A 12,388-nucleotide genomic window follows, 5' to 3' on the forward strand; every position below is an offset into this window, starting at 1 on the left:
GGTCAAACTCAGCGGGGCTGACCCACTCGTTTGACTCGTCCCCGTACCCTTCGAACCGTACCAGGTATTGGGTCTTCTTCCCGGACCTTCCGGATCGTAACGCCTTCGAGTGTACGATCTCGGACACAACATACCCCAAGTCGCCGTTGTCGAGGACTTCGGGGGTAGGTGGCTCAACCACCTCTCTTCCTTCCAGCTCGTTGGCCCGATAGGGGATAAGCAACGACACGTGGAACACAGGGTGCACCCGGCGTAACTGCGCGGGGAGTTCCAGCCTCCTCGCCATCTTGCTCTGGCCGATGACTTCCGTGATTCGGAAGGGCCCCAGCGTCTTCATCGAGAGCTTCTGGCTGGGGCGCACCGATGTCAAGTTCTTGGTAGATAACATTACCAAGTCCCCTACGTTGTAACCCTCGTCAGGGACGGCGGTACGCTTCCGATTTGCGTACTTCGCCATGTCTTTCCGCGCCTGTTCCAGCGCCTCCTTCACCGACTTATAGATCCCGTCGAGCCGGTCTCGGTACTCCCCCGCCGACTCCACCGCCTCTTCCCTAGTGCCGGGCACTGGCAGGGAGAAGGTATGCTCCCTTCCCTCGGACGCCATAAATGGCGACATCCCGATGGCAGAGTGCTTCGCGTTGTTGTACGCAAACTCCGCCATGGAGAGTAACTCCGCCCAATCGTCCTGGAGGAAGTTGACGTACGACCGCAAGTATTGCTCCAAGGTGGAGTTACTTCGCTCGGTCTGACCGTCCGTCTCCGGGTGAAACGCCGTGGAGTAACTGTTCTCCACGTTCGCCATGCGGCACAAATCTTTCCAGAAGCGCGAGGTAAACAACGTACCTCGATCCGAAATGATCTGCTTCGGGAACCCATGCAAACACACCCATCGGTCAAGGAACAACCGCGCCAAGAATGTGGCGTCGTTATCCTTTCGACAAGCGACGAAGTGCGCTCGCTTGCTGAACCGATCGACGATCACCAGGATCGAGTTGGACCCCATAGACTCGGGCAGGTCCGTGATGTGATCCCAAGTGATCGATTCGTATGGTCCTGCCGGTACCGGTAGCGGCGCTAGTTCGCCGACAGGCTTCATCCGGGGCCGCCGATTGCGCTGGCATATGCTGCAGCTAGCGACGTACTCCCCGATCCACTTCGCCATCCCAGGCCAGTAGAAGTCCCTACTGGTCAGCTCCACAGTCTTGTCCCGCCCCCAATGGCCGGCGGCCTTCCCGTCATGTAGACGCTTCATCAGCTCTACCTTGATGTTCCCTGCGTTGGGGACATACACCAACCCGTTGTACAGAAGAACCCCAGTGGGGCTCAAGCTGTATCGCTCGTTCGCCAAGGTTCCCGCCTTGAGCTGCGCTACGAGCTCTTTCGCCACCGGGTCGTCCTGCGCCGCCGGTATCAGCGCTTTCACCATCCAATCGCCCAGTGCGGGGATGGTGCCATTCAACCGCAAAGGCGGTCGCTCAACCGGACTACACCCCTCAGAGGGTGCGTCTTCGACAGGCCGGAGCAGAGTCTCCGCTCGCTTCGGTTCTGTCTCCTCCATCAACTCTTCCCGCCGACTCAACGCGTCGGCCTTCCCGTTCTCCGTCCCCGGTTTGTACTCCAGGGTGTAGGAGATCTGGTTTAACAGCTGCGACCATCGCGCCTGCCGTTGAGACAATACCTTGTCCCTCTTGAAGTACTCCAAGTTCTTGTGATCCGTGAGGATCCGAACGGGGTACTTGTTGTCGAGATAATGTCGCCATATCCGACTGCAATAAACGATGGCCAGCAGCTCCCTGTCGTGCACATCGTAGTTCCTCTCGGCGGGCGTCAGACTCTTCGACATGAACGCCACCGGGTGGAGCTTCCCATCGTCCCCTACCTGGGACATCACCGCGCCGATCGCTCCAGAGGAAGCGTCGGTCTCGAGCACCACTTGGCGCTCCTCGTTGTAATGCGCCAATATAGGCGCTTGGGTGAAGGACTCCTTCAATTCCCGGAACGCAGCGTCAGCGGCTGCCGTCCAGGAGTACTTCACCCCTTTCTTCGTCAGGGCCGTCATTCCCTGAATCTTCTTGGAGTAGTTCTGAATGAATCTCCGATAGTAATTTGCAAATCCTAAAAAGGACTGCAGTCCCCGAATGTTCTTCGGGGGGGCCCAGTCCAGAACGGACTTGACCTTGGAGGGGTTCATACTGACCCCCGTCGGGGCAATATCGTACCCCAAGAATTCGGTAGCCACCGTATCGAACTCACACTTCTCCGCTTTCGCATACAGGCCATTTGCCTGCAGCCTCTTCATAACCTCCTTGACCTGACCATCATGGGTCTCCTGGTCGGAGGAGTAAATAAGTATGTCGTCGAGGTAAACGACGACGCACACATCCAAAAGGTCTTGGAAGACCTCGTTCATCCACCGCTGAAAGGTAGCGGGGGCGTTGGTCAGGCCGAACGGCATGACCAAACATTCGAACAGACCGAAACGTGTAGTAAACGCGGTCTTCCAAATGTCTTCTTCTTTTACGCGTAGCAGGTTGTACGCGCCTCGGAGGTCCATCTTCGTGTAGACCTTCGCGCCCTTCAACCTGTCTAGCGTCTCTGAGATGAGGGGTAGGGGCGTCCTATCCTTCACCGTAATGTCGTTAAGGCGACGGTAGTCGATGCACATACGCATCTCGCCGCCTTTCTTCGGTACGAACAGTACCGGGCTCGAGCAGGGCGACTTCGACGGCCTGATGAACCCCTTCTCCAGATTCTCCTTCAACCATTTCTTTAGCTCCTCACTCTCCCGCTGGGAGTGGTTATAGAGCTTCTGATACGTCGGCGACGTACCGGGCTTGAGTTCGATCGCATGGTCGATCGATCGCTTCGGGGGCAGTGTATCTGCCTTCGTCTTGGAGAACGCTCCAAGATGTTCATGATACTTCTCCGGTACCATGTCCCTCAGCTTCTCCATATACTCGGGAGGGTCCAGGTCATCCTGGAACGAGTCTGTAGGTTTGACGTCCCAATCCCACAGGTCCGGGCGCCTCGCCCGCTCGTCGTCCTCCCGGGTCATCTGCATTTGTGCGACGACCAAATCCTCCGTGATAGACCCCTTCATCTTCTTGAACGGGTCGATCCCTCGTGTCTCCACCTCTACTTCGTCCGGAGCATACACCGTCTCGGGCCTCTTGAGACATCCCGTGCTGATGCAGACATCCCCGAACGTCACCGCGTTGGAGTCCCATTGGATATGCGGATTGTGTCTCCGCAGCCAAGGGATACCTAGTACGACCGGGTACCCACTCAAATCGGTGAGGTGGAACTCGGTCAGCTCCAGGTGCACTCCCGTACGTACCAGCGTACGAGCCTTCTGGGTGATCCTTCCTCCCTGGATCTCCCGACCATCGATCACCGTTACTACCCGCGGTGTCTCGAGGTCCGTTACGTCGAATCCATGTAGCGACGCGAATGTCCGATCCATGAACATCCCGGTCGCTCCCGAATCCAACAACATGAGTGCTTGGACCGGCACTCCTTCCGGGTAGAACACTCCTACCAACGTCAGATGGCTATCTGGACCGTTGGGTACTCCGCTTGCACCCAACTGCAAGGGGATCCGGCTACCTCCCTGTGCTCCCCCATTCGGGGTCCTTTGATGATCCGTTATTCTGTAAGGCCCGGGAGCGACCCCCGACGGGGATCCCCCTGGACAGGCTGACGGGACGCAGGAATGAGGCAAGGTATGGGTAGACATCTAAATGTAATAACGGATGTAGAGCTATTACAAGGGTACTAGTTCTACATCAACATAACAATACCGAAAAGTACCCCCGGCGGGAGTCGCATACGGGAGTCGCGTACGGCGCGTCCGACGCGTCACGTGACCGCTATAACAAAGAAGCGGAGGACGAGTTCGGGGAGGGCGCCGACTTTGTCCTGCCTCTTACGAAGCCCAGGCATTGGAAAGAAGAGGCGTGGAGACGGGCCAACGTAAGCAAAGCTAAACCTAGTCGAGGCTAAGTTAGGCTAAGTTAGGCTAATAACCCTTGTACGAACGTCTTTGTAGAAGGCCTACGATATCATGTCCAACCCGGACGCAGTGGTGGTCCCCGACGATTGCTACTGCAAGACATGCAATGGGCGAACGCGAGCCGGTGCGTTCCCGGACGACAAGCTTCGGGTGGCTTGTGACAAGGCCTTCGACCATTGCGTGGTCATACCGGGGGAGAAGGAGGCCTGTGTAAGGTGTATCTGGAGGTACGGCGAGCCCTGCGACTTCGAGAAGAGACCATATGTGGTCAAAGAACGCAAGCCGATGATCGTCAGGATCACCAACCCCCTCCCCGCCACCCCCGTCACCCCCGTCACCCCCACTCCCGCCGGGCCCGCTAGTCAAGCTCTGGCCCAACTCCAGCCCGCCCTGATGGATCCGACCACGGGCAAGTTCTGGTTCCAGGCTGGAGGTTCTGGTAGTTAGGCTTTGTATCTTTTTTTTTGGGTAATACGGGTTCCTTTTTTTGTTGCTATCTTGCTCAGTTTTTATGCTACAGCAGATCTGAATACACTGTTGGGATGCTAGACATGACATTGGCTAAGCCAATTTTCGTCCCATCCAGTTTCGTTGAGTTGTTCATGAGGACCATGTGCTGCGAGACGGGGCAGCGAGCAAATGCTATCTTGCCCAGTTTTGATGCTACCGGAAATCTGAGGTCACCATCAGAACGCCAGACCCAACATCCGCTAAGCCATTTTTTTTCCCGTGTCATTTCGTCCAGCGGTTCAGGAGTTATTCATTGTCGAATTGCTATGATGTCCCCTACCTATGACGTCAAATTTGGAGCGCGCTCCAAAAATGACATCATAGCTGAGGGGTTAGTGCTATCTCACTCAGTTTTGACGCTACAGCAGATTTTAGACCACCATCTGAATGCTAGAGGCCACATTTTCTAAGCCAATTTTTTTCCCGTCCCGTTTCGTCCAACGGTTCAGGAGATATTCCACGTCGAAGGTCTGCCCGAGATTGACTGCCCGAGATTTCAAAATACGATATATGCACAATCAGCCTGAATAAAGTACAAGTTAGGCTAAGTAGTCTTGGTAAGCCTAACAGGCCTATCCGAACGTCTAAGAGGCCCAACATGAGGCGATCTCTTCCTCTTTTTCCCAACTTTCGACGATGACGCTGACGCAGCCGGTGCCTCAGCTGAATCATGTTGAACGACAGCAACGGAGTCGACAGGGACTGTGTTTTGCACCTATTCAGTATTCAGTAATCAGTTAAATGCAAAGACGTTGATCCTGATTGTACAAAACCCCAATAGTCTTACCGGATTCTCAACGTCTGTGCCTTGTAACACTATTGCTTCCCCTACATCCGAGTCATGTTCTGAATGAACATCGTTCCGACCATCCTCGCTTAACGGCCCTCCAGACATGGCAGGAGGACTGGGACTCTTGGCATTGTGATCCCAAGCAAACTCTTCGAACGACGGACCAGCAGCAGCACCAGGTTTAGGAGTAGATTGGGTGTCGAGTTCGTAGTCACGGTGTTGATCCAGAACTTGGGCGATGACGCCTAAAAACTGGGTGGTACCCATGCTCAAGAGCTGACGTTCGCATAGATTGTAGAAATCAGGGATTGTCATTGCCGATGGTAAGGCATCTGGGGTTGTTCCAGTCAAATCTAACACGATTCGATCAGTCATTGCCTGAGTGTAAGTGTCTAGCAAGAACGCTTACCCATGACTTTGACTTTGGTATTCCCAATGTTGGCCGGTTTCTCCGGGAGAGGGGATGTCTTAGCCTTAGCCTTAGCCTTAGCCTTTGGTTGTGGCCTTGTTGCTACTGGAGGCGAGGGATCAGGGGTATAGCCTTGAGGTACGTCGTGATTGTCCTCGTCGAAGCGATTTTGAAACCCAGCGCAAATTCTTAGGTGTGCGCCATGTCGGTCGGGGGGAAAGCGGCCTGGACACCAATTGCACTGCTTAGGTACGTTTGGATCGTCTAACTCGTTCTGTTCCTCGACATCAGAGTCCAACTCCTGCTTTGCCTTCCCTTTCCCTTTCGCCTTACTCGTAGGGGGAGCTTGAATCTCCACCTCGAGATCCCATGTGGCAGGATCACGGTCGAGGACGTCGGCCAGCTGTTCACGGAACGCTTTCTTGTCCTCCGATGCATCTGCCCATGTAGCCGGTACAATATAAGCCATAGCTTCGTCCTCAAAGATGTCGGCCAATTGGGTAATATCCAGATCCCATGGATTATACGTCAAGTCCGGTTGGAACTTCTTCGAACTGGCGGTAAGTTTGGCCCATCGCCAAAGATGAGGAAGGGGCTTGCTAGCAGCCTTGAAGACTCCCTCTACGTAAGAGGTAATCTGTACCGAATCCATGTTATCCAAGAGATGGAGTTTCTGGATGCACCGTAAGCCTTCCAAGCATTCGGTAAGTGCCGCAGTGCGACCCCTCTTGTTTGTCTCCAGTACGAGCTGCTCCCGTACAAACGAACCACAAGGAATGAAAGCAACCTGTAGTATGTTCTTGTCAGCAAAGGATCCCAGAGTTACAACGATATGCTTACTAACCTTGTTCTTTCGCCCAAGCTTCTTTGGCTTACCAGGCTTCACAGATGCGTGTATAACCTGTTGGCCAACGCTTCCCCTTATCTGAAACCTGTTATAGCGACGCGCGCGTACGCCGGACTCGAGTCGTACCAACTCCGGCGGAGTTGTTCAAGGAGCATATCGTATTGTACCACTTTGTATCAGCATTGTAGTATATAGTCTTTCATCTGTTATTACATCTATATACCCTAGTCCTACGTTCTACATTACTCCCGGATATGTCCTCGCAGGTATACATCGAGCCGGTCTTCCCTGGAGCCTTCTCGACGCCTAACAGAATAACAGATCATCCGAGTTCCCCGGGTAATGACTTGAACGTAGCAACTGGAGAACCGTTGGTGCTGAGCAGCATAGGTTCTCCCTCTCGACCGGAGGCTCATATTACGGTCACCGGCACCTTCTACCCGAATGGTACTCCGACGGAGACGGTCTTGATGATCGACTCAGGAGCGACCAGTTTGTTTATAGACACCGAATTCGTCGAGCAACACGGATTCGACCTCATTCCTTTAGAACGACCCCGACCACTCCTGGTCATTGATGGGAGAGAGATCTCTTCCGGTGCAGTTACACACCGGGTACAAGCTAGACTACGTATCGGTAGACATACCGAAACGGCGTACTTCTACGTATGTAGCCTCGGAACTTTCACAACGGTGCTCGGCCTACCATGGTTGAAGGAGCACAACCCCCGAATTGACTGGGAAATGAGCGCAGTAGCGTTCGAAGATAAGTGCGTCCAGAACGGATGTACACCAGCAAAAGAAATAGTATACTCCCCCGTGGATTACGAAGCGGAGGAGAAGGAGTTACGTTCGACGGACCGAATCAAAGGAGGGGTCACCGAAGAACTAGTAGTGGCCTACCTCAAGGCCAATGATGAAGAAGAAGAGAGGGTGAGGCGTCCCGACTTATGGGATTGGGACGACAAGCCAGCGGAGAGTTTCCCGGGAGACCTGGACCCTCCCGAATATATGGAGACGTTACGGAAGGTGGTACCGGAGAAGTATCACGCTTTCCTCGGAGCGTTCTCCAAGACCAAGGCCGACGAGTTGCCGGCACATAGAGACTTCGATCACTCGATCGACGTAGAGGAAGGGAAAGTACCCCCCTTCGGAAAACTCTACAACCACTCCGAAAAGGAGAGCGCCGAATTGAAGCGCTGGATCAAGGAGAACCTTGATAAAGGTTTTATCAGGGCTTCAACGTCACCCGCCGCAAGTCCCGTATTGTTTGTCCCGAAGAAGGGAGGAGAGCTCAGGCTCTGTATTGACTACCGGCGTTTGAACGCCATTACCACAAAGGATCGAACCCCGTTACCGCTGATTTCCGAGACGCTCGATAAGTTAACGACAGCGAAGGTCTATACCAAGTTGGACCTCCGAGGAGCGTACAACTTGTTACGAGTAAAGGAAGGGGACGAATGGAAGACAGCTTTCCGTACTAGATACGGACTGTTTGAGTGTCTGGTGATGCCGTTCGGGTTGACGAACGCTCCGGCGACGTTCCAAAGGTGGATGAACCATGTGTTCAGGGACCTTCTGGACGAGTCCGTCGTAGTGTACCTGGACGACATCCTCGTGTTCTCTCCCGACGAGACTACGCACGAGAGACACGTGAAGGAGGTGCTGCGAAGGCTACAAGAAAATGGGCTGTACGCCAAAGCAGAGAAGTGTGAGTTCCACACAACAGACACGGAGTTCCTTGGATACGACGTGTCTCCGGGAGGGGTAAAGATGAACCCCTCCAAGGTGTCGTCCATAGAACAATGGGCGGCGCCTCGAAACCTGAAGGGACTACAGTCGTTCCTAGGTTTCGCCAACTACTATCGGAGGTTCATCACGAACTACTCCCAGAAGATACAGGGGATGACAAAGCTCCTGAAGAAAGGAGTGCGGTTTCAATGGAACGAATCCGCAGAGACTGCGTTCGTAACGCTGAAGAAGGCGTTCACGCAGGCGCCTATACTGGCGCATTTCCAGGAAGATGCAGAGGTAACGTTGGAAACGGATGCCTCGGCCGGAGCGATTGGAGCAGTGATGTCGCAGAGAGGTTCGGACGGAAAACTCCGACCAGTAGCGTTCATGTCAAAATCGTTAACTCCCGCAGAGCGGAACTACGACGTTCACGACAGAGAGATGCTGGCCATCGTCTACGCCTGCAAGATATGGCGACACTACCTGGAGGGACCTCACCCTATTCGGATCTTTACCGATCACAAGAACCTCGAGTACTTCCGAACGGAGAAGTTACTGTCGAGGCGACAAGCAAGATGGTCCCAGCTGTTGAACAGTCTGAGCTACACCCTGGAGTACAAGCCGGGGGTGATGAACGGTAAGGCCGACGCCTTGAGTCGGAAAGAGGAGCTCCTAGAAGAGAGCGAACCAAGACAGACCGAGACGATGCTACGGCCCATGAATCTCTCGGCTACAGCGCGGGAGATTCCTCCGCATCTACAGATCAACGGTACCCTGCCAATTCCCGGCGAGGACCTCCGGAGAGACCTGTTGCAAGGTTACGAGGCGGACGAAGTAGTCAAAGCCATCTTGGAGAAGATGGAGAGGGAGCCCAACGAGCAGGGTCCCTACAAGAAGGATGGCGAGGGGTTCCTAATCTACAAGGGACTCCTGTACGTCCCTGATGTGGAGTCGGTAAGGGTCCGACTGATGAAGTACGTTCACGACGGCAAGCTCGCGGGGCACTACGGGCGAGACAAAACGGAGGACCTCCTCTCGAGAGACTTTTATTGGCCCCGAATGAGAGACTGGGTAGGCAACTACGTGGCCTCGTGCTTGACGTGCCAGAAGAACCGCCGTCCCCGACAAAAGCCGATCGGAGAATTGGCCCCTCTACCTGCGGCGAGGAAGCCGTGGTCGTCTATCACTTGGGACCACATCACGGACCTCCCCGAGTCATTGGGCCAGGATGCAATCCTGGTAATCGTCGACCGCTTCAGTAAGCGGGCACACTTCATCCCGTGTCGAAAGGATAACAACGCCTCGTACCTGGCGAAGTTATTCTTCTCCCACTACGTCAAGTTGCACGGGTTCCCTGATCAGATCATCTCGGACAGAGGAACATTGTTCATGTCTAGCTTCTGGCGGGATGTGTGTGCTTTTGCGGGTGTCGAGAGGAGGTTCTCGACGGCATACCACCCGGAGACTGACGGACAAACGGAGAGGAGCAACTCGACATTGGAACAGTACCTGCGGAGTTACGTGAACTTCCAGCAGGATGATTGGGCGGAGTTGTTGCCTCTGGCGGAGTTCGCCTACAACAACTCCAAGCATTCCGCCATAGGGATGTCGCCTTTCATGGCCTCCGAGGGGACTGACCACAAGTTCACCATCCGGATGGCCGAAGTGCCCAATGAAAGCGCGGATGAGTTCAGGGAGCGACTCTCGAACATCCACGAGTCGGTACTCCGGGCGTTGGAGCAAGCAAGGGTAGATATGGCGAAATACGCCAACAGAAAGAGGCGACCCGTTCCCGACGAGGGAATGGAGGTCGGGGATCAAGTGATGTTGTCTACGGACCACATCAAGACGGTTCGTCCAAACAAGAAGTTGGACTACAAGACCCTCGGACCTTTCAAGATCACCGAGGTCGTGGGAGATGCGAAGATGGCGCGAAGGTTGGAGCTTCCCGAGCAACTGCGGCGGGTACACCCCGTGTTCCATGTCTCGATGCTGATTCCGTACAAGCGGAATGAGCTGCCCTCGCGGGAACAGGTCCCGCCTCCTCCCCCAGAGGTGGTGGATAACGGTGACACCCAGTGGGTAGTATCTGAGATCGTAGATTCGCGGAGCAGGAAGCGGGGACGTCAGACGCGTACCCAATATCTGGTGCGGTGGGAAGGTTACGAGGATGAGTATAACGAGTGGGTACATCCGGAGGACTTCCACCATGACGACCAAGCGGTGCTGGATTATCATCGACGATACCCAAACAAGCCGAAACCTGCTTTCGAGGAGTACGGCGATGCCTAGGGCGTTCGGAGCTCGCCCGTAACGGGGGGATCCTGTTATAGCGACGCGCGCGTACGCCGGACTCGAGTCGTACCAACTCCGGCGGAGTTGTTCAAGGAGCATATCGTATTGTACCACTTTGTATCAGCATTGTAGTATATAGTCTTTCATCTGTTATTACATCTATATACCCTAGTCCTACGTTCTACATTACTCCCGGATATGTCCTCGCAGGTATACATCGAGCCGGTCTTCCCTGGAGCCTTCTCGACGCCTAACAAAACCCGCCTCGGCCCATCTTCTTGAAGCTGCCAATTCCAGATATCCCTCGCCCAGGCAGACTTTGCTGTGAGAACGTAGCAGGAGCCGAGCCAACCATCTGCTGAACCCTGCGAGCCTGGGTCAAATAAGGCGCAGGCGAGGCAACGGCTCTGGTTGCACCGGGTGTCGAGATCTCCGGAATGACTTCTTGAACATCGTCTTCAACAGTAACCGACAGAGATTGACGGATAGGGGGGGCTGAGGGAAGAGGGGCAGGACTAGGCTGTGTTGCACCAACTGGCTGGGTGTTAGGCGTCGAGAAGGCTCCAGGGAAGACCGGCTCGATGTATACCTGCGAGGACATATCCGGGAGTAATGTAGAACGTAGGGCTAGGGTATATAGATGTAATAACAGATGAAAGACTATATACTACAATGCTGATACAAAGTGGTACAATACGATATGCTCCTTGAACAACTCCGCCGGAGTTGGTACGACTCGAGTCCGGCGTACGCGCGCGTCGCTATAACAGGATCCCCCCGTTACGGGCGAGCTCCGAACGCCCTAGGCATCGCCGTACTCCTCGAAAGCAGGTTTCGGCTTGTTTGGGTATCGTCGATGATAATCCAGCACCGCTTGGTCGTCATGGTGGAAGTCCTCCGGATGTACCCACTCGTTATACTCATCCTCGTAACCTTCCCACCGCACCAGATATTGGGTACGCGTCTGACGTCCCCGCTTCCTGCTCCGCGAATCTACGATCTCAGATACTACCCACTGGGTGTCACCGTTATCCACCACCTCTGGGGGAGGAGGCGGGACCTGTTCCCGCGAGGGCAGCTCGTTCCGCTTGTACGGAATCAGCATCGAGACATGGAACACGGGGTGTACCCGCCGCAGTTGCTCGGGAAGCTCCAACCTTCGCGCCATCTTCGCATCTCCCACGACCTCGGTGATCTTGAAAGGTCCGAGGGTCTTGTAGTCCAACTTCTTGTTTGGACGAACCGTCTTGATGTGGTCCGTAGACAACATCACTTGATCCCCGACCTCCATTCCCTCGTCGGGAACGGGTCGCCTCTTTCTGTTGGCGTATTTCGCCATATCTACCCTTGCTTGCTCCAACGCCCGGAGTACCGACTCGTGGATGTTCGAGAGTCGCTCCCTGAACTCGTCCGCGCTTTCATTGGGCACTTCGGCCATCCGGATGGTGAACTTGTGGTCAGTCCCCTCGGAGGCCATGAAAGGCGACATCCCTATGGCGGAATGCTTGGAGTTGTTGTAGGCGAACTCCGCCAGAGGCAACAACTCCGCCCAATCATCCTGCTGGAAGTTCACGTAACTCCGCAGGTACTGTTCCAACGTCGAGTTGCTCCTCTCCGTTTGTCCGTCAGTCTCCGGGTGGTATGCCGTCGAGAACCTCCTCTCGACACCCGCAAAAGCACACACATCTCGCCAGAAGCTAGACATGAACAATGTTCCTCTGTCCGAGATGATCTGATCAGGGAACCCGTGCAACTTGACGTAGTGGGAGAAGAATAACTTCGCCAGGTACGA

General features: G+C 54.6%; 2 protein-coding genes across 2 annotated transcripts; one reads left to right on the forward strand and one right to left on the reverse strand.

Moving 5' to 3' along the window:
* Positions 1-4,063: 4,063 nt before the first annotated feature.
* Positions 4,064-4,459, forward strand: HD553DRAFT_338189 (uncharacterized protein; the record flags this gene model as incomplete). The annotated part of the gene is made up of 1 exon (XM_046182331.1): positions 4,064-4,459. The coding sequence occupies one exon, from the start codon at positions 4,064-4,066 to the stop codon at positions 4,457-4,459; it is 396 nt and encodes a 131-aa protein (XP_046040138.1).
* Positions 4,460-5,066: 607 nt separating this feature from the next.
* HD553DRAFT_338190 (uncharacterized protein) lies at positions 5,067-6,373 on the reverse strand (the record flags this gene model as incomplete). The annotated part of the gene is made up of 4 exons (XM_046182332.1): positions 5,067-5,106; positions 5,170-5,237; positions 5,310-5,665; positions 5,722-6,373. 4 exons carry the CDS (start codon positions 6,371-6,373, stop codon positions 5,067-5,069), a joined length of 1,116 nt encoding a protein of 371 aa, XP_046040139.1.
* Between the last annotated feature and the right edge of the window lie 6,015 nt (positions 6,374-12,388).

Source organism: Filobasidium floriforme (assembly GCF_021052385.1).
Source record: "Filobasidium floriforme strain CBS 6241 chromosome Unknown HD553scaffold_1, whole genome shotgun sequence".
Lineage (NCBI taxonomy): Eukaryota > Fungi > Basidiomycota > Tremellomycetes > Filobasidiales > Filobasidiaceae > Filobasidium > Filobasidium floriforme.